Source organism: Gigantopelta aegis, chromosome 11 (assembly GCF_016097555.1).
Source record: "Gigantopelta aegis isolate Gae_Host chromosome 11, Gae_host_genome, whole genome shotgun sequence".
Taxonomy (NCBI): Eukaryota; Metazoa; Mollusca; class Gastropoda; order Neomphalida; family Peltospiridae; genus Gigantopelta; species Gigantopelta aegis.
This window is the reverse complement of record NC_054709.1, coordinates 19,816,845-19,838,657: the sequence shown is the minus strand read 5'-3', so window position 1 is coordinate 19,838,657 and position 21,813 is coordinate 19,816,845. Positions and strand designations below refer to the sequence as shown.

The 21,813-nt window shown below is 40.8% G+C and overlaps 1 protein-coding gene across 5 annotated transcripts in view; it reads right to left on the bottom strand.

Annotated features, from left to right (window-relative positions):
• Nucleotides 1-21,813, bottom strand: part of LOC121385278 (nucleolar protein dao-5-like) — a 40,965-nt gene that overhangs the window by 5,504 nt on the left and 13,648 nt on the right. For 4 of the 5 annotated variants that reach the window (XM_041515890.1, XM_041515891.1, XM_041515892.1 and 1 more), the window contains exons 3-4: nt 14,456-14,643; nt 2,515-2,721 (exon numbers count right to left, since the gene is read on the bottom strand). In XM_041515890.1, coding sequence (XP_041371824.1) covers nt 2,515-2,721; nt 14,456-14,643 — 395 coding nt within the window. The remainder of the gene's footprint in view (nt 1-2,514; nt 2,722-14,455; nt 14,644-21,813) is intronic. The other variant, XM_041515894.1, reaches the window with a different exon arrangement.

The following is a 21,813-nucleotide window of genomic DNA, read 5'->3' as shown; positions in this document are numbered from 1 at the left end:
ATAATAATATTATAGTAGTAAAAGTAGTATAGTAGTACTAGTAGTGGTGGTGGTGGTGGTGGTAGTAGTAGTATTAGTAGTGTTTGTAGCTATTATTAGTAGTGTTATTATTAGTAGTAGTAATAGTAGTTGTAGTAGTAGTAGCATCAGTAGCAGCATCAGTAGTAGTAGTAGTAGTAATAATAATAGTAGTAGTAGCTGTAGTAGTAATAGTAGTAGTAGCTGTAGTAGTAATAGTAGTAGTAGTAGCTATAGTAGTAATAATAGTAGTAACTAGTAGTAGTAGTAGCTGTAGTAGTAGTAGTAGTAATAGTAGTAGTAGTAGTAGTAATATAGTAGTAGTAGTAGTAGCAGTAGTATAGTAGTAGTACAGTAGTAGTAGTAGTAGTAGTAGTAGTAGTAGTAGTAGTAGTAGTATAGTAGTATAGTAGTATAGTAGTAGTACAGTAGTAGTAGTAGTAGTAGTAGTAGTAGTAGTAGTAGTAGTAGTAGTTATACTGATATAGTATGAGTCTAGTAATAGTAACATTAGTAAACACGTCTTACTATTAGTAGTAATATTAGTAGTATTATTATTAGTAGTATATTGTTAGTCCACTAGCTGACTTCAGATTAAAAAGAAATGTCGACGTAACTCCCCGTGAATTCAGTTTTGTAGGTTTCATTTCGGCATGGTCCTAGGGATATTTCAACACTGGACGTACTTGCAAATTGTCGTATCAGCAATTTGAATTGAGAGGGTCAGTAAAATATTCACAAATCAAGCATCCAAGCTTTAGAGTTCTCGGGGTGCTACGTTATGCATCTCCTGGTCTTCGTCTGAAACTCACCTCTTGGACTATGTAGTAATGCAATTAGTAAAATTGGAATCAAATATCGCAGTTGGTTGCACCCCAGCTCCATCCGAATCGGACAGAACACCCTTTAAGATTGGTAGGGTTTGGCGTGGGCTATAAGGTATCGAATTCGCCCGAGAGTACATTTTGCCTCATTGAACGCATCCCTAGAGCGTTTGCAAGTGACACAAGTCAGTGGTTGGAATTCTGATGTAATCGCGAACGCTCATGCTCCTGAACCCGCAACACGACTTACTGTTGACAACACCCTCTCCTTTGGTAGATCTCACATGCACAAACGCTAGTAACTTTTCAAGTGAATGTTTGAGTGGTCAGAATTTATGATAGATACAAGTTATATTTTTTTAATATATGTGTTTATTTATTGTTTATAAACACCACTGGTACAGATTGGTTAATTAATCATGAGCTTTTGGATGTAAACATTTGGTAATTCTGACACGTAGTCTTCAGGCAAAACCGCTGCATGTTTTCATTAGCAAAAAGTGATTTATAATGTGGACTTTTCATAGACAGGACAGCACATACCACTGCATTTGACATACCAGTCATGGGGCACTGGTTGGGATGGTATAAAGCCAATGTGGTTCGATCCTACGATCCATGTACATTTATTAATCATCAGATATACGAATCGTGGTACACTAGCGATAACGAGAAATAGCACATCAAGATAGCACTGGGCTACGAAAAGCCGCTATTTTCATTAGCTGACCTGTGATCTACCAGTCATGGGTCTCTGGTTTGGACAGGAAAAGCCCAAGTCCATCGAATGCATTAAGCAACTGTCAAGCCTTTTGTTTTCTTTAGTTTTATTATTATTTTGTTTTTGCCATCAACGTTTAAATTAATTAAATGAAATGCCATTTTATATACATGTATAATAAGTTATGACATCGCTTCACAAAATTACGTCATTCGTTGTGCACGTGAAATCATTATGACACACGTGGGTCATACTGGGCCCGTGTTTATAAAACTGAGTCCTGACTCAATTTCAAATGACGTCACACGCATACACTTTGTCATGACATTAATGTCTCAGACTCTAAAAATGTTTTATAATCACCAGACCTCGCTATATTTGCCTGAATCTCTTGAACTATGCGGAGAATAAATATTGATATGGTTTTACATAGACTATGACCAGATCTACCAACGGAGAAGGTGGACAGCATCCAGTAAGATCGACTTTCTTTTAACAATATTTATCTCTTTTCTTTTCCCTTTTTTGCCGTTTGATCGTGTGTCTGTGTTGTCCATCGATACGAAATGAAAATACCTCGCTATGAAACGACCCAAATGCGGCTATCACTTTCCTTTGCAGAAAGACCTTCTGGGCGAGCGAAAACTCGTTTGGATTCGGTTCTTTCCTTTTCTTTCGCACTCGTTTGAAATTTTTCGACACCCAAACATCCCTGGATCTTGCCGATACATCAGACTCGCTGCCAAAAATATCAGATTCTGACAAAGACCGACAGAGATAAATATATTCAACATGATTTCCGTTGGTCGAGACTATACTTGGCACCACGTTGTAACCAGGCTTAAGTGACGTCACTGTCGGCTGTAACGTCACGGTGGAATACCCTAAGTGTGCAATATCATCTCTGATACGCTCGTCCCTTGCACTCTGTGACCTCTGCCTCGTTTGTACCTGCTCTCGCTTCCGCCGGATAAGGTCATGGGCACTTCCGGACCTGCGCGTTGCCTGTCGGCTGACGACCGTCGGTTTCGGTGTTGGTGTTCTCGGTTCGTTGTTGTTGTTTGTGTATTGAGAGATATCAACGCTGTCGAGAGAGTTGTTGCTTTTTGTCCTGTCTATTTTTCTCTTTGGTTCTTCAGGTTCTTTCTTTTCAGGTTCCTGAATAACGAACAACAATAATAAAAACAGAGTCGACCCTAGCGGGTAGGAGGCAATGGAAAGGGTTGCCTCCCAGAAAAATGAAAAAAAATCAAGAGCGTAGAGTGGATTGGATCTGTGGAAGATGGTTGAATATGCACCTAGCAGGCCTTTTGTCTGCATTTTGACAATGAGGGAAAGGCGGATAAGACAGTTGTTTCATTTGGGGATTACTTTGTTGGTTAGTGGGTTAGTAAGTTAGTTTTAGTTAGTATTTACAATTCATTAATACCATATTAGTATTCATATTATCATCACCACCTCCATCATGCATGTTAACATCATCGTCCTCATAATCACCATCATCGTCATCATCATTATCATCATCATCATAAAACTTAATCATCACTATGAAATAATAATATAATATAATAATATAATAATATAATAATATAATATAATATAATATAATATAATATAATATAATATTAACATGATACCGATAACCAAGTCCCGGTTATTCAAAGCATGGCTAAATGAACCCTGGGTTAGTCTATTAATGGCCTTTTAAATAAACTTTAGATTTGATTATGTATAGATACCTTTGGTTGCCCTAAATCAAGTGTCAATAATATATTTTCAACAAGTATTTGTATTGATTCAGTCCTTGGTTTTGAAAATTTCTCTTAACCACTGATTAAGGTAACTAACGTTTGAACCACCGGCCCCAGTTCATTAGTTTATCAATTCACCCATCCACCCAGTCCATCCACCCTTCCATCCATCCATCCACCCAGGAGCGAAACCAGGACGTTTTGCAGGGGAGGGGAGTATACACACAACTACTTAAAGGGACAGAGCCTAGTTTTTGAACACTACGGCATATTTTTTACTATTAGAGCCATTTATGATCACAAACATTACTTTTTATTCTTTAGATTATTAATTTTCGAAGAACCGAAGTGTTTCTGGTCATCCTGGTGTTTCTAATACACAAAAAAATCATTTTTTCATAGTTTTAAAAACGCACGTGCGTCTGAAATGTTGCGGTTATTGATTTGAGTTCAAGTCTATTTTTAAGCATTTTTCCCGGTTTCAGTGTCACAGACTCTTCTTTCACTCTACTGTAACTTTACCGAAATGAGTTACACGTTTGTATACTAACTAAACTTAGTATCCATTTTTTACTTGTTAAAACTAGGGTCTGCGCCTTTAAATGGAAGCGAATGCCCTTTAAGATAAGAACAAAACTGGGTTTTTCGTCATGAGCGGGAGGGGTGGGGAATATTGGCCCCCTCGATCGCCCTGAATCCTAGACATCCACCCGTCCATCCAACAATATCTGTTAAGTTTTTAATATACATGTACATACTCATAAGTGTTAGTTAACCTATATTTCACATCGACCCACAATATCGACCAGTTAAAGCAACCTCCTCTCCAACCACTCCCAACAAGCTTGGTGAAATACTTAAACAAACATGCGAGTATTGGTTGCTAGGGCAACATGCGAAACACACATCTATCGTATTCAAACCAAAGCGCCTAATATCGATTACTACTTACTAGGCGGGAAGTGTACCCGCGTCACCGACCGAAAACAAAATACAAAAATCTCTACGAAATACGTAGTCAAAGTCCATTCAAAACAAATTTGTATTTAACATTTTCTAGAACAGTTTTCCATGAGTGAAGGGTGTTTTGTTTTGGCGCAGCGCGGGCACGGAAAGCGGAAAACGGACACATAATGGAATCGATTCCATGGCGCCGCGCCTCTACCCTCAGGGTTAAGCCACTGGTCATACCAGAGACGGGGTCCAGGGCAGACATGCCTGAACCTAATGGATGTAGGCATGTTGGAATTGAAAACGTTTGGATATGAATTTGGCACCGCGACACCTCAAAAGTTGCCCATATTTACAGAAATGATGCCTGCCCACTAGGCGCGTGTGTAGGAATTTTAACGGGGGGGGGGGGGGGGAGACTATGACGACCAACGGTTACAGTGGGAGAGGGGGAGGGCGTCGAGTAAAGCTCCCCCGAAAAATAAAGTGAGGAGCAAAATGCTTAAGCAGGGAGGGGTTTCACCCTACAAACCCTCCCCCTGCACACGCGACTGGATGTGACGATTTGTAGCTGTTAAAATGTACTTTGAACCTTCTGGCCTCGGTGATGTTGTGGTTATGCTATCGCACTGGTAGGTACTGGGTTCTCATCTCGGTACCAGCTCCATTTTCAGAGCGCGTTTTAACGAAGCAGTGGGTAGGTGTATGGCCACTCTTTTCTTTCAGTAACCTCTAACAACTAACCCCTTCTGTCCTGGACAGACTGCCCAGATAGCTGAGGTTTGTGCCTAAGATAGCGTGTTTGAACCTTAATAGGATATAAGCTCGAAAATAACTTTAAATAAATCAGGACTGCAAAATGTAACTAGTTCACAAATGTGTTCTTCCTCAGCTAGATTATGGAAACTATGATGGTGATAATGATGATAATGATGATATCGACGGCGACGGTTGCAATAAAAATTATAATGTTGATGATGATCATAATGACGATCTAATAATAATGATAATAATAGTGGGGACGTGATGATGATAACGATACTGATGATGGTAATGATAATGGCAATGATAGCGATCCAGTCGATGATAATGACGAGACTGATGATGGTGATGATAATGATGATTCTGACTCTGATGGTGACGATGATGATAATTATGATTACGATGGCGATGATGATGATAACTATGATGGTGATGACGATGCTAATAATGATAATGATGACGATGATGGTGATGACGATTATGCTGATGATGACGACGATGACGACGATGATGATGATGATGTTGATGATGAAGTTGATGGACGAAAATGTTCAGACATGCAATGAACTCGATGTCTGCAGTCAGTCTGGAAACTACAACAACTGATAAACATATAAACTTAGTCAATTCATGGAGTTTGTACCGAGAGACCGAAACGTTCACCACTTGCATTCCCCTGGGACTGGGTGTTGATATTTTATCATTTGTTCCTAAATCATCGGAGCCTCTCTGTAAAGGGTGGAAAATAAATGAACCCACCCCGTCGTCATGGCTGCTTTGTTACGCGATGAACCTTGAGGCTGAAAATACCTTCATAGCAAAAAACTAAACAAAAACAACCACAGAAACTAAAATAAACAAAACTGCCTCGATATTCCAATTCAGACAATGCATCATCAATATACGTGCACCGAACATTTACACAAGCAGATTTCAATTTGAACATGACAGCCATGTGCACTACAGAATTAGAAATTTAATGTCGATATTGCCATAGCGACGTGTACGACGTTTGTGGTCTCACAATAGGGTTAATGGAGGCCTCGCTACACGCGAAATGTTTGACAAACAAATCAATCTAACTTGCTTAACAACAGACATTCAGTGAGAAATCTATATCTATATATGTGACACTGGCAGTCTAGTAGGTATGTTTATAGGATGGAATAATACTAATATATTTGATACCATATCTTCGGAAGGGGAGGTGGAGAGGAAGAAAAGAAGGAAGGAAATGTTTCATTTAACGACGCACTCAACACATTTTATTTACGGTTATATGGCGTCAGACATATGGTTAAGGGCGACACAGATAATGAGAGAGGAAACCCGTTGTCGCCACTTCATGATGTACTCTTTTCGATTGGCAGCAAGGGATCTTTTATATGCACTATCCCATAGACAGTCGTGGCTGAAGCGAGAAATAGCCCAATGAGCCCACCGATAGGGATCGATCCTGTACCGCGAATCAAGCGAACGCTTTACCACTGGGCTACGTCCCGCGCTTTAACAAATACAAACACAACCTACAGTATCTTATTTTGGGCTTCTTCTTTTTTTCTGGATTTATTCCAGGAAAAAAACAAAAACAAAAAAACATTATTAAAAAAATTCTATGTAGACTACATACATTGGCATAGCCATGCCTTCCCCCCCACCCCCACCCCCACCATCCAGTGATTCAGGTTTCTTTTTTCTCTTCATCACCTTTATATTTGCCTGACGCCCATTATTAAAATGTGAGTAGACCCCAATATAAACTCCTGGCAAGACAAAAGGTTAATCAGAGAAGTAATTTTGTTGGTTATGAAAACCCATTGGCTAACCAATGTTCCCTCAAACACTCTTGATAGAATGTTGCATTCATACTTTTAAGGGGCGGGACGTAGCTCAGTGGTACAGCGCTCGCTTAATGCGCGGTCGGTGTGGGATCGATCCCCGTTGGTGGGCCCATTGGGCTATTTCTCGTTCCAGCCCGTGCACCACGACTGGTATATCAAAGGCAGTGGTATGTACTACCCTGTCTGTAGGATGGTGCATATAAAAGATCCCTTGCTGCTAATCAAAAAGAGTAGCCCATAAAATGGCGACATCGGGTTTCCTCTTTCAATATCTGTATGGTCCTTAACCATATGTCCGATAGCAGTGTTAAACAGATTAAACATTTTGGGCAGTATCCCAGTTGGATACTAACATTTCAAAATCTGATATCCCACCTGAAAATTTTATATCCCACTTGAATGAAGTTTGTGGTAACAAACTTTGACGACACTGTTCTCGTTCCCAATCTAATAATGCTACACCGCAATTCGTGAAATTCGCAATCAAATGGAATCGGCAAAAATATTTGCTGCATCTATTTTTGCATAATAATGACATAAATTAATATTTAGCAGTAATCTATAAGTGTTTCTGACATTACGAATAACAATCCGTATCAAGTTTCTGCAGATGTGAAATCAATATCTCAAATAAAATTTGAAGGGAAGAAACTTCCAACAAAAACAATAGCGACTTAGCGGTTCCCAGTCAATTGCTATGCCGCTATTGCTCCAGTGTAGCATTAGACTGGGTACGAGTAGGGGGAGTTATTGTTATGGCGTAGCATTAGACCGGGTACGAGCTAAAAAATACTGTTACTTAACTTCACCAGTACATGACTTTCGTTGGTTTAGCAAAAAATTATGTGGTATTCCTGTGGGATACTGGGTTCTTGAAGTCTGGTATCCAAAATTAAATTCCGGTATCCCCAGGACATCGGGATACCTTTAATCTCGAACACTGCGACGCCATATAACCGTAAATAAAATGTATTGAGTGCGTCGTTAAATAAAAATTTCTTTCTTTCTTTTATATACACTTTTACTGAATTATTTGTGCGCAGTATAAATTTTGTTACGATACTAAGACGTGTTTGTACTACTCATTTCCTTGCACACACTATAGTGGACACACTGCCCAGGGAATTTAAACACTATAGTGGACACACTACCCAGGGAATTTAAACACTATAGTGGACACACTACCCAGGGAATTTAAACACTATAGTGGACACACTACCCAGGGAATTTAAACACTATAGTGGACACACTACCCAGGGAATTTAAACAATATAGTGGACACACTACCCAGGGAATTTAAACACTATAGTGGACACACTACCCAGGGAATTTAAACACTATAGTGGACACACTACCCAGGGAATTTAAACACTATAGTGAACACACTTCCCAGGGAATTTAAACACTATAGTGGACACACTACCCAGGGAATTTAAACACTATTCCAAAGAAAACAGCGTTATAAGATGCAAATGGAATATTCGTTTATTTCTTCTTTTGTTTTGCTTAACGACACAACTAGAACACGTTGGTGAATAAATTATCGGCTACTAGATGTCTGAAGAAATCCGCTACAGTTTTGTTTTTAGTAGTAGAAAGGGATCTTTTGGTATGCATTTCACCACAGGCAGGACAACACATACCACGACCTTTGATACACCAGTCGTGGAGCTTTGAATGTGAAGTGACCAGAACCAAACTAAAACGAAATTAACCCCGCGAATTAAATTTTGTTTTGTTTAACGACACCACTAGTGCACACTGATTTATTTATCATTGACTATTAGATGTCAAACATTTGATAATTCTGACATATAGTCTTAGATAAGAAACCCGCTACATTGTTCCATTAGTAGCAAGGGATCTTTTATATTCACCATCCCAGGACAGGATAGCACATATCACAGTCGTTGGGCGCCAGTCGTCATACACTGGCTGCAACAAGAAATAGCCCAATAATGGTCCCACCGACGGGGATCGACCCTTGACCAACCGCAAATAAGGCAATCGCTTCACCACTGGGCTACATAATTCCCCGCTATTAAACAGATGTTTATTAGTCTCCTACCGGTAAAACCGGAAAGGACTGTAGGTTTCATCTCCATCCTTCGGTCTGTATGTATGTTTGTCCGTCCGTCTTTCACACGCATAGTTTTCCGGATATTTTTTTAAACAATGCCTTGAGATACTGAGCTGAAATTTTGTACATCGCTTTTTCATGTATTGTTACATATCAAGGTTGACTTTCATGGCGATTTATACATTTTTCATGTACTGTTACATATCAAGGTTGACTTTCATGGCGATTTACACATTTTTCATGTACTGTTACATATCAAGGTTGACTTTCATGGCGATTTACACATTTTTTCATGTACTGTTACATATCAAGGTTGACTTTCATGTACTGTTACAGATCACTGTTATAGATCACTTCTATCATGTACTGTTACAGATCACTGTTATCATGTACTGTTACAGTTCACTGTTATAGATCACTTCTATCATGTACTGTTACAGATCACTGTTATCATGTACTGTTACAGATCACTGTTATAGATCACTTCTATCATGCACTGTTACAGATCACTTTTATCATGTACTGTTACAGATCACTTTTATCATGTACTGTTACAGATCACTTTTACCATGTACTGTTACAGATCACTTGTATCATGTACTGTTATAGATCACTTTTATCATGTACTGTTATAGATCACTTTTACCATGTACTGTTACAGATCACTTTTACCATTTACTGTTATAGATCACTTTTATTGTGTACTGTTACAGATCACTTTTATCACGTACTGTTACAGATCACTTTTATCACGTACTGTTACAGATCACTTTTATCACGTACTGTTACAGATCACTTTTTGTCATGTACTGTTATAGATCACTGTTATCATGTACTGTTACAGATCACTTTTTGTCATGTACTGTTATAGATCACTGTTATCATGTACTGTTACAGATCACTTTTATCATGTACTGTTACAGATCACTGTTATCATGTACTGTTACAGGTCACTTTTATCATGTACTGCTACAGATCACTGTTATCATGTACTGTTACAGGTCACTTTTATCATGTACTGTTACATCAAGTTTAACTTACATGGTGACTTACCTACTTTTCAAAGTTATGGCCCTTGAATTTATGATATACGAAAATGTGTTTGGCCCTGGACAGAGGAGCCGGTGAAAGTCTAAACTTACGCCCATGGCAGGCGTGTGCTACAACATCTTGCTTGGAACGTGTACGTTAAAACCTATGACCTGACCTGATCTGAGAAAAATATAGCGGGTTTCCTCTAAAACTACGTGACATAATTACCGAATATTTAATAATTAATTAATCAATGTGCTCTAGTGGTGTCGTTAAAACAGTTAACTAATCACACGGTGAACCATAACTCATTGGGATGGGACGCAGCTCAGTGGCTGCCTGCTGCGCAGTCAGTCTAGGATCGATCCCCGTCGGTGGGTCCGCAAATGGTGTAACAGGGACAATGATATGTACTATCCTGTCTGTGGGATGGTGCATATAAAATATCTGTAGTTGCTAATCGAAAAGAGCAGTCCATGGCCTGTAGACAGTGGGTTTCCTCTCTAATTGTCTCAGTGGTCGTTACCCAAATGTTCTTTCTTTCTTTCTTTCTTTATTTTTTTCCTTCTTTCTTTCCAGAAGTTATCTCATGTACACTGCATTACACTGACTATAGTAAATAGGCCCAGTATTCTTTAGAACTGCACGCCACGTCACGTATAACAATCCTCTGGTTTAAAATAACTGCATGTATCTGCCACATGGCAAAACATGGTCTAAAATATCTTACGTTGTGGTCAAAAGTGTGGTACCGCCCTGGGTATGACACAATTTTACAAAACAAATAGAAGTACTTACATTATCAGACGAACATCTTGTAAACTTGACAACATATCCACGTGGTTTGTCTGAATTAATAAGGCCAACACTAAAAGCAAAACGTTTATGGTAACTTTACAGACAGGAAAGAAGGAAGGAAGTGTTTTTATTTAACGACGCACTCAACACATTTTATTTACGGTTATATGGCGTCAGACACATGGTTAAATACCACAAATATTGAAAGAGGAAACCCGCTGTCGACACTTCATGAGCTACTCTTTTCGATTAACAGCAAGGGATCTTTTATATGCACCATCCCACAGACAGGGAAGTACACACCACTGCCTTTGTTACACCAGTTGTGAAGCACTGGCTGGAACGAGAAATAGCCTAATGGGTTCACCGACGGGGATCGATCCTAGACCGACTTACAGGAAAGAAAATGATATTCGATGTAAGACACTTCAAAACATTCCTGAAATGGCGTGTATTAAATGTTATATTTTTAAAGAAAAACAAATGTAAGCGAAGCTGAACTATAGACACCTCATGATACTGAGCGTCAGTAAGGCAAAGACGAACATGTGTGTTTAACAAAACCCAACCCTATTTTAAACTACTGCTGTTTCGGCACCACTGGAACACATTAATCATCGGCTATTGGATGTCAAACATTTGGTAATTGTGACTCGTAGTCATCAGACCACAAGTATATGCTGTAACCAACAAAATAAAGTTTTATTTGTTTAACGACACCACTAGAGCACACTGAGTAATTAATCATCAGCTACCGAATGTCAAACATTTAATAATTCTTGCACTGAGACAAATTATTGTCAATTTTTTTACCATTAGCAGCAAGATATATTTTATATGTACCTTTCCACAGAGAGAGAGAGAGAGAGAGAGAGAGAGAGAGAGAGAGAGAGAGAGAGAGAGAGAGAGAGAGAGAGAGAGAGAGAGAGAGAGAGAGAGAGAGAGAGAGAGAGAGAGAGAGAAAGAGAGAGGGAGGAGGGAGTGGGGGAGAGATATATACACATACACACATATACAGATACACACACATACAGAGAGAGAGAGAGAGAGAGAGAGAGAGAGAGAGAGAGAGAGAGAGAGAGAGAGAGATTCACTCACACACATACACACGCACTGACACACACACTGACAACACACACACACACTGACACTGACACACACACACACACCGTTGCACTGGCAGGGACGGGGGTATATCCCAGTTAGAGCATGGGTCCACTGAAGTCCTTAGATCATTCGACCCAAACAGGAGATCTAGGTCCCAATTCTTAATTCCTTTTTCTTACAATTTTTTTTTAAATATGTTAAAATATAAATGATGTAGAGACTTTCCGAATAACCCACTTTCAAAACTGTATATGAAAATACAGAAAAGCAAAATAGTTTTATACGCATGGCCTCAAATATAAAGGGCTATATCTTGCTGTGTATCGTGCTAAACAGCAAGAGTTATTTGTAAGTTTGGTGAACGAAGCCGAACAGCCCACAATGGCATAGCTTCCGTTTGATTGTCAGTCGATCAAACAGAATATATAAACGATCTGTCACTATTCACTCAATAGATACCCCTGTATTGAAAAGAAGCGTGGAGGCTAGGCAATTTTCTTTTCTTAATACCCTGTGTATTTAGCGTGACGTTAATTCTTTTTGGTATCTCCGAATGTGAATAGAGTAAAATGAGCTGGTTACAACACGCATGATATTATCATCTTTCAGGAAGAACGGAGAATAAACAAGTAAACAAACCAATACAAAAAAGTAAAAAGTAAAGTTTGTTTTATTTAACGACGCCACTAGAGCACATTGATTTTATATCTTATCATCATCGGCTATTGGACGTCAAACATATGGTCATTCTGACACTTTAGAAGAAACCCGCTGTCGCCACATAGGCTACTCTTTTACGACAGGCATCAAGGGATCTTTTATTTGCGCTTCCCACAGGCAGGATAGCACAAACCATGACCTTTGTTCAACCAGTTATGGATCACTGGTCGGTGCAAGTGGTTTACACCTACCCGATGAGCCTTACAGAGCACTCACTCAGTGTTTAGAGTCGGTGTCTGACTGGGATTCGAACCCAGTACCTACCAGCCTGTAGACCGATGGCCTAACCACGACGCCACCGAGGCCGGTCAGTACAAAAAAATAATAATAAAAACCCCGACAAACACAAACGAAACAAAGCCAAAATGTAATAAAATAAAGTTAGAATAGAATAGATAGAATAGAATAAAATGGATGGATGAATGAATGAATGAATGAATGAACGAATGAATGAATAAATAAAAATAGATAAATAAACAAATAAAAATCAAAACCAAAATACTTCTGAATGAATGAATAAATGAATAATAATAATAAATAAATGAATAATAAATAAATAAATTAGTAAATAATTAAATAAATAAATAAAACTCGAACATCTTGAAAGCGTTATCTGTGATACCACCGGCCTCGGTAGTGTCGTGGTTAAGCCATCGGACGTAAGGCTGGTAGGTATTGTGTTCGCAGCCCGATAACGCTTCTTACCCAGTGCGAAATTTGTCGACTCATTGGGTAGGTGTAAGACCACTACCCCCTCTTCTCTCTCACTAACCACTAACAAACTAACCACTAACCCACTGTCCTGGACACACAGCCCAGATAGTCGATGTGTGTCCAGAACAGCGTGCTTAAACCTTAATTGGACAAGTATAATTGAATAATTTTGTGACATACACGGGAATAACACTAAACACACACACACACACACACACACACACACACACACACACACACACACACACACACACACACGAGTATGTTTTCTATTTTGAAAGCATACGATTGGCTTCACGACCCGGTCGCCACAGCCAATGAAATAATCGCGATCGAAATTGAATGACGTGTAAGTTAACATAAAACTGACTGCTCTGTGATGCATATGGTAACTTAATTTCAAATATAAAATACTACATTTGGATACCATTTGTCTTACAATTTGCTTTGCAGACTATTTGACCAATTAAAGGGCGAAACCTTACATTTAATCTGATCTGTGAAAAAGCAAGGATAAGCTACATACGTTGACACACGCTGGTTGTGCGTGTGTGTGTGTGCGTGTGCGTGCGTGCGTGTGTGTGTGTGTGTGTGTGTGCGTGCGTTCGTAGGGGCGTGTATGTGATTCCGGTGAACGTGAATGTGTCTGCTTGTCTGTATAAGATAATTCATAAAAAATACCCCGACAGACATAATGAAATAAATACATGTAATATAATAAATAGACACAAAGATAGCCAGTTAGACAGGCAGATAAATAGACAGACAGACAGACAGACAGTAAAGTAGCCAGTCGGACAGATATGTATACAGTTCGACTGAGACACAAACAGATAAAAGATTTAAAAAAAAAAAAAAAAAAAAAAAAAAAGAAAAAAAAAAGAAAGAAATGAAATGAAATAAAAATACTAAAATAAAATGAAATAATAAAATAAAATAAATAAATAAACACTCCTAAATAAACAAGTAAATAAATAAGTAAATAAAAAAATAAAAATAAAAACATAAATAGGATAACAATTAATAATCATAAAAAAATATCCTTAAAAAAATCAAATATTAAATAAAAATAATAGTAATTAACAAAAACAATAATAATAGTTTCAAAAATATGAAAAATAGAAGAAATGCAAAACCTCCTCATCTTCCTTCATCTTCCTGTACAGCATGATGCGGTCGTACAACGACAGCGCCGGCTTCGCCCCCATCCCTTTCTTCTTCAGTCGCCGGTTGAGCAGCTTCCGGGCGGCAATGTAGTCTGGGCCATACAGTCTACTGATAAGTTCCGCAAACTTGTCTCCGCCGGAATCCGGACCGTGCGATGCTGCGAAGAGAAACCAAGTCCCAAGCGAATAAACACGTAACTTGCATAAATTATAATGATTGGAACACTTAGTGTGACGTCAGTTTGACGTGTAGACAATAGGTAGGGATGAATAATTAATTTCAATAAAGTGATACAAATGCTTGTTTGGCGCGTGGATGTGTGTGCTCCATGGCAGATTTGGTGTTGCTTATGTGCAGCTCTTTGGCGATAATTATTGATAGGAAACGTAAATCGATTTGGAATAATTCTGAAAACGGGGGAAGTATCAAAAGAAAACCTTTGCGTCGCATGACGGTTGGCCCATACTGCGCTAAAAAAATAAAAATAAAAAAAAATAAAAAAAATACCCCCCACAACCCCCCCCCCCCCCCCAACAACAACCAACAGCAGAAAACCAAAATAACAAACAAAACAAGCAACCAGTCACGGATCCAGAAAATCCATTGGGGGGGGGGGGGATTCCAAGGGAACACTGGGGGAGGTTTGCTTCCTGTCCCCAGTCAGACCCCCGATGTTATCGGAAGCCGGACTCAGGATAGGCGTTTCCGAAACCATAGAGGTATGTGGACACGTTAAATACCTAGCCAAGCCAAGCCAAGCCAAGCCAAGGGGGAGGTTTGGAGAGAGTTCTTAAAAAATGAAATTAATATACAGTGAAACCCCTCTAAACCGGATCCTCTTGGGACCAAGACAAATGTCCGATTTTAAGAGGGATCCGGTTTAGAGAGGTTAAGCTCTGTCCTGGTTTTTAAAAACGGACTCTGTAAAACGTCCGGTTTTGGGGGAATTCCGGTTTACAGAGGGTCCGGTCTTGAGAGGTTTCACTGTATAATAAAATTATAACTGTCGCAAAATTTAGAGGCAGGCGCCCCCCCCCCCCCCCCCCCCCCCCCCCCTCCCCCTAGATCCGCCTCGGGCAACAACAATAAAAACCCGATAACAAAGAATAATAATTGCGGAATTAAAAAACAAAACATCTTCAGCAAAGGAAATAATATACCAATGTAATTTATAACCTTATAAGAATAGTCCAAGAACAGTAATGCTAGGCTGTCAACTGTTATGACGAAGTTGGCCAACGTTGTAATTTCCCCCAGCTCTCGACTTACGACGGGTGCGCTCAGCTTAACAACTAACTGGTTAAACGACGAGAATCGAGTTGTAAGAAAGAAAGAAATGTTTTATTTAACGACGCACTCAACACATTTTATTTACAGATATATGACGTCAGACATATGGTTAAGGACCACACAGATATTGAGAGGAAACCCACTGTCGCCACTTCATGGGCTACTCTTTCCGATTAACAGCAAGGGATCTTTTATTTGCGCTTCCCACAGGCAGGATAGCACACACCATGGCCTTTGTTGAACCAGTTATGGATCACTGGTCGCTGCAAGTGGTTTGGAGTCGGTATCTGGATTAAAAAGCCCATGCCTCGACTGGGATCCGAAACCAGTACCTACCAGCCTGTTGACCGATGGCCTAACCACAACGCCACCGAGGCCGGTCGAGTTGTCAGAGCGCTCAGACTAGCAACTGGACAGTCACAGCGGTCGTGGCAACATAAAGTTGCCCAACTTTGTACTAGCAGTTGGTAGTCTGAGCCTAGCATAAAGGTATTCAAAGGGTTTGAGGCATATATTCGACGGCGGACAATTTAGCTGTCGGTGGCATCAATCGTGATTTCTTTGCACTTAAAAACAAATTGTTAAGTCTTTAACCGACCACTTTCGGCTTTTGTGCAAACATCTGTTCAAGATATCTTTTATATGTACTTTTCCACAAACAGTACAGTACATACCACGACATTTGTTATACAAGTCGTGGGGCACTGACTGGGAAGGGAAAACAACAACGCCTTTCTTAATTCAAATCCTGAAACAGTAATTTTGAATCCATGCTTCAAATGGCAGCCGAAGATATTCAATAGTAATATCTTGTTACAAAATGTCAAAACTTAACTGAAATTATTGTAGACAAATAATTTTAATTCTTAGGTCGTATTTCTATTGATTGTTCCTAAACTTTTTCTGTTTGGTATATATGGTTAATAATTATTTAAGAAAAAAAAGAGAAAAAAATTCCTGCTTGAAAATAGGCTTTTATAGTTTTCCAATAGTCATTGTATTCGGTCGTGCTTTGACATCAATTATTGCACATTGTCAGTAAACACGTGTAAAGCGCGATTGATTGAAGCAGAAACAATCATATTGAAAGCAGCAACCTTCATTTGAATGCGAACCGGACCGTGAATTAGGACCAGTGAATAGACACGAGCTAATTGATTCGACACAACTTCTTTCTTTCTCTATTTTTTTCGACGGAAGTGATCAGAAGAGAAGTAATGAGGCATTCAAATGCATTATTTCGATTCAGCGTTTCATGGGTACATGCCTGGAAATCACATTCTCATTTCCGTTCTCTGGAAGCGATAACCTAAATAACTTATCGGTAGCCATAGACAACGGATCAAACCTCGGGCGTACAATAGACGGAATTAAAATACAGGAAGTTCTAAATCCAGCTGCATGATTTGATTTGTTTTTGTGTTGTTTTTTTGTAGTTTTTTGCTTGTTTGTTTTCTTTTTGGGGGGGATCGGGGAATGGGGGCCTATGTGTGTATGTATGTGTGTGTGTTGGGGGGGGGGGGGGGGGGGGTTGTAGCCTATACATTTCGAAATATATATGCTTTTGAACGTAGCCCAGTGGTAAAGCGCTCGCTTGATACGCAGTCGGCTTGGGATCAATCCCCGTCGGTGGGACTTTTAGGCTATTTCTCGTTCCAGCCAGTGCACGACTGGTATATCAAAAGCCGTGGTATGTGCCATCCTGTCTGTGGCATCATGTCTGTGGGTTGTTGCATACAAAAAGATCTGGTCCTTTGCTACTAGTGGAACAATGTAGCGGGTGGTGTCGTGGTTAAGCCATCGGACATAAGGCTGGTAGGTACGGGGTTCGCAGCTTGGAACCGGCTCCCACCCATAGCTAATTTTAACGGGTTGGACCACTACACCCTCTTCTCTCTCACTAACCACTAACCACTAACAATTAACCCTCTGTCCTAGACAGACAGCCCAGATAGCTGAAGTTGTTTTCCCAGGAAAGCGTGCTTGAATCTTAATTGGATATAAGCACGAAAATAAGTTGAAATGAAATGAAATGATAGATAAACTGAACGCTGCAGTAACTAGTTCCCCTGATCAGTTGATGTGTTATTTCCAATATCATAGTCAGAGTACTCGGGCTACCAATATCATAGGTATGTGCTGCTCTGATAAAGCAAGATTCAGTAATAAAATTAGTTAACACATACATTGTGGTATTTCAAAAGTGAGAATTATAAATAATATAGCCAAACAGCAGAGACATATTTTCCTGAAATAAACATTCATACTTACGTTCGTGCTTAGATCCAATTAAGGTTCAAGCACTCTGTCCTGGACACACGTCTTAGCTATATGTGCTCTCTCTCTCTTTCTCTCTCTCTCTCTCTCTCTCTCTCTCTCTCTCTCTCTCTCTCTCTCTCTCTCTCTCTCTCTCTCTCTCTCTCTCTCTCTCTCTCCTCTCTCTCTCTCACTCTCATCTCTCTCTCTCTCTGGAGCGAGACGCCCCGTCTGTTTAGGCAATTTTCTCGCTTTCAACCATGCAACCACGTATTGGTACACCAAAGATCTGGTATGTGCTACCGTCTATGGGATGGTGCTATAAGATCCCTTGCTCTAATCGAAAAGATTGGTTTCCTCCCTCAATATCTGTGTGGTCTCTTATGTCCGACGCCATAATATAACCGTACATAAATGTCGTTGGGCTGTTTCGTTAAATAAGCATCCTCTACATTTCCCTCCTCTCCCGTCCTCCTCTCCCTCTTCCCGCCCCCCCTCGCTCCTATCTCCTCTCTCTCTCTCTCCTCCACCACAATCCATCCTTGCTTCTCTCCCCCTCATCTCCTCTCTCCGAAAACCTCTCGCGTCGCACCCACATCCCCATCTCTATCCTCCGTCCCCTCTCGCCTCCTCCTCTCCTCCCTCCTCTCCCCAATTCACTCCAATCCGTCTCCTCGTCTCAATCCTCTGTCTGACTATCTCTCGCTCTCTCCCCTCTCTCCGTCGCAATTACTCTCACACTATCTCCCCTTTCCTTCTTCTTCTCCCTTTCCTTTCCCCCTAATCCTCTTCCTCTTCCCTTTCCTTCCCGTCCCTCTCCTTCCTCCTCCCCCATCGCGTCCCTCCTCTCACTCCCACCTCCTCTCCCTCTCTCCCTCCTCCGTCTCTCTCCCTCCTCCCCTCTCGTCTCCGCCTCTCCTCCCTCCTCTCTCCATCTCTTCTCCCCCCTCCCATCTCCTCCTCCTCACCTCTTCTCTCCCGCTCTCCTCTCTTCTCTCTCTCTCTCTCTCCTCTCAATCTCCCCTCCCCTCCCTCCCTCCTCCTCTCCACTCCCTCCCTCCCCCCTCTTTTTCTCCTCTCTCTCTCCTCTCTCGCATCACCTCCCTCCCTCTCTCACTCCCTCCTCTCCGCCTCCTCCTCTCTCTCTCTCCTCCTCCTCTCATCTCCCTCACTCTCTCTCCCCTCTCCTCTTCTTCCGCGCTGGTCTCATCAACCACCTCCCTGTCTCCTCCTCCTTCTGCCCCCTCTCACGTCTGTCTCTCTCTGTGTCTGTCTCCTTCTCCCTGTATCTGTGTGTTGTGTTTGTGTGTGTTATGTTGATTTGCTGTTTTTGTCTTGTTTGATTATTAATGTCTATTTGTGTTTTCTTGCTTGTGTGTTTATTTAATAGGCACGTTATATGGAACAATGAATGAATGAATGAATGAAAGTTTAACGACACCCCAGCACGGTGTCAAACTATGGTAATGCAAACAAATAAGGTGATGATCAATATCAATATAAAAATATATGGAACAAGTAACATTAAGAGTTTCCGTACAAATTTGTAAATCCATTACAACTTATGCTCTCAGCAGTTAGCTCCCTTGGAACGTTGAATAATAGGAACTTCATGCGTACGATCGCTCACACGATTAATCCCCAGCGACTGGCAGTCTGACAGCCCACTCCCCCAATCCTAGGCAGTGTCTAACGACTGGTTATCAAACGCCGGGGTATGTGTTGTCCTGGCTGTGGGAAAAGTCCATATATAAGAGATAATTTTGTATGCGAATCATTAAGTGAAGGCTGTGGTTGGGACGTGTTTGGTCTCTCGGACTAAAAGTGCAATGCAGTGTCTGCGCTTAACTGTTTTTTTGAGTTGCCATCCGGGCAAGTGGTGACAGCACTTTCCCTTGCCCGGTTCTATTTTCACCTTCCCGAATAATATTACTTATTTATTTATTTATTTATTTATTAATTATTAATTTAAAACACGAAAAAACAAATCGATCGCCAGGCGGGCAACCTTACTGTGGGTTTTCAGTCGCCCGTCGTCGTTTGCAGTCGCCAGGGGCGATCGGGCGACCGTTAAGTTCGAACCCTGGCAATGTATTGTACACCCAATATCTTTTCACTAATGTGCTGGTTTATTCTTAAACAAACATTCCTTTCCTTTCTTTTTCCTAACATATCAGCAACTCGCGTTGTGGTACACTGTTGAGGTACGTTGTTAACATTTGAACTTATTTTTTTTTTTTTTTTTTTTTTTGCTTTAATGCTTATTTGCTTTTTTTTCATGGGGGGTTTTCTTGCTTTTTTTCTTCTTCTTCTTAAATGGGAAGAATTTTAATTTAAATTAATTTATTCTAATTAAAAACAACATAATATTTTAATTTTAAGATATGTACATAGCTAAATTAATCGATGGATGGATGGATGGATGGATGGATGAATGAATGGTTGGTTGGATGGATGGATGGATGGGTGAATCGATGGGTAGATGGATAGATGGACGGATGGAGGGATGGGTGGGATTGGATGAATGGATGGATGAATGGAGGCAGGGAGGGAGGGATGAATGGAGGGATGGAGGGATGGGTGGATAGATGGGTGGATGGATGGAAGTAGGGATGGATGGAGAGAGGGAAGGGTGGGTTTGGATGGATGGATGCGTGGATGGGTGAATGGATGCGTGGATGGATGGATGAATGGTTGGTTGGTTGGATGGGTGGATAGATGGGTGGATGGATGGATGGATGCGTGGATGGGTGAATGGATGGATGGATGAGAGAGAGAGAGAGAGAGAGAGAGAGAGAGAGAGAGAGAGAGAGAGAGAGAGAGAGAGAGAGAGAGAGAGAGAGAGAGAGAGAGAGAGAGAGAGAGAGAGAGAGAGTGAGAGAGAGAGAGAGAGAGAGATAGAGAGAGGGAGAGAGAGAGAGAGAGAGAGAGAGAGAGAGAGAGAGAGAGAGGAGAGAGAGAGAGAGAGAGAGAGAGAGAGAGAGAGAGAGAGAGAGAGAGAGAGAGAGAGAGAGAGAGGGGGGTGGGGGGGTGTATATAGGTAGATAGGTAGATAAATAGGTAGGTATATATGTAGGTAGACAGATTAACAAATAGAAACACAAAGAAAGACGGCCAGTCACCCGATTAGATTAATGAATATATCAACAAACCAATTCTACAGAAATGTGAACAATTTTTTTTACATTGTCTAGTCTCAAATTTTATTTGTTTTGTTTCATTGTATGCCATTTATTGTTCTGTTCGTACTTATGTCCAATCAGGTTCAAGCACGCTGTCCTGGGTAGATTGACCAGGACAGTGGGTTGATGGTTAGTTGTTTATAGCTAGTGAGAGATAAATCGATGAAGTGGCCTTTGGGTGGAACCGGGAGACGAACCCAGTACCTACCAGCCTGATGTCCGCTGCTTTATATCTTATTTTTAAGGAGAAAACCTCATCTCCTTAAGGAGGAAACGCAGTCTCCGTGAAAACTTCGTACTAGAAGGCGGCACTCGCCTGATGCGCGGTCTCCGTGAAAACCTCGTACTAGAAGGCGGCACTCGCCTGATGCGCGGTCTCCGTGAAAACCTCGTACTAGAAGGCGGCACTCGCCTGATGCGCGGTCTCCGTGAAAACCTCGTACTAGAAGGCGGCACTCGCCTGACCCATCGTACTGCGCGGTCTCCGTGAAAACCCTCGTACTAGAAGGCGGCACTCGCCTGATGCGCGGTCTCCGTGAAAACCTCGTACTAGAAGGCGGCACTCTCGCCTGATGCGCGGTCTCCGTGAAAACCTGGTA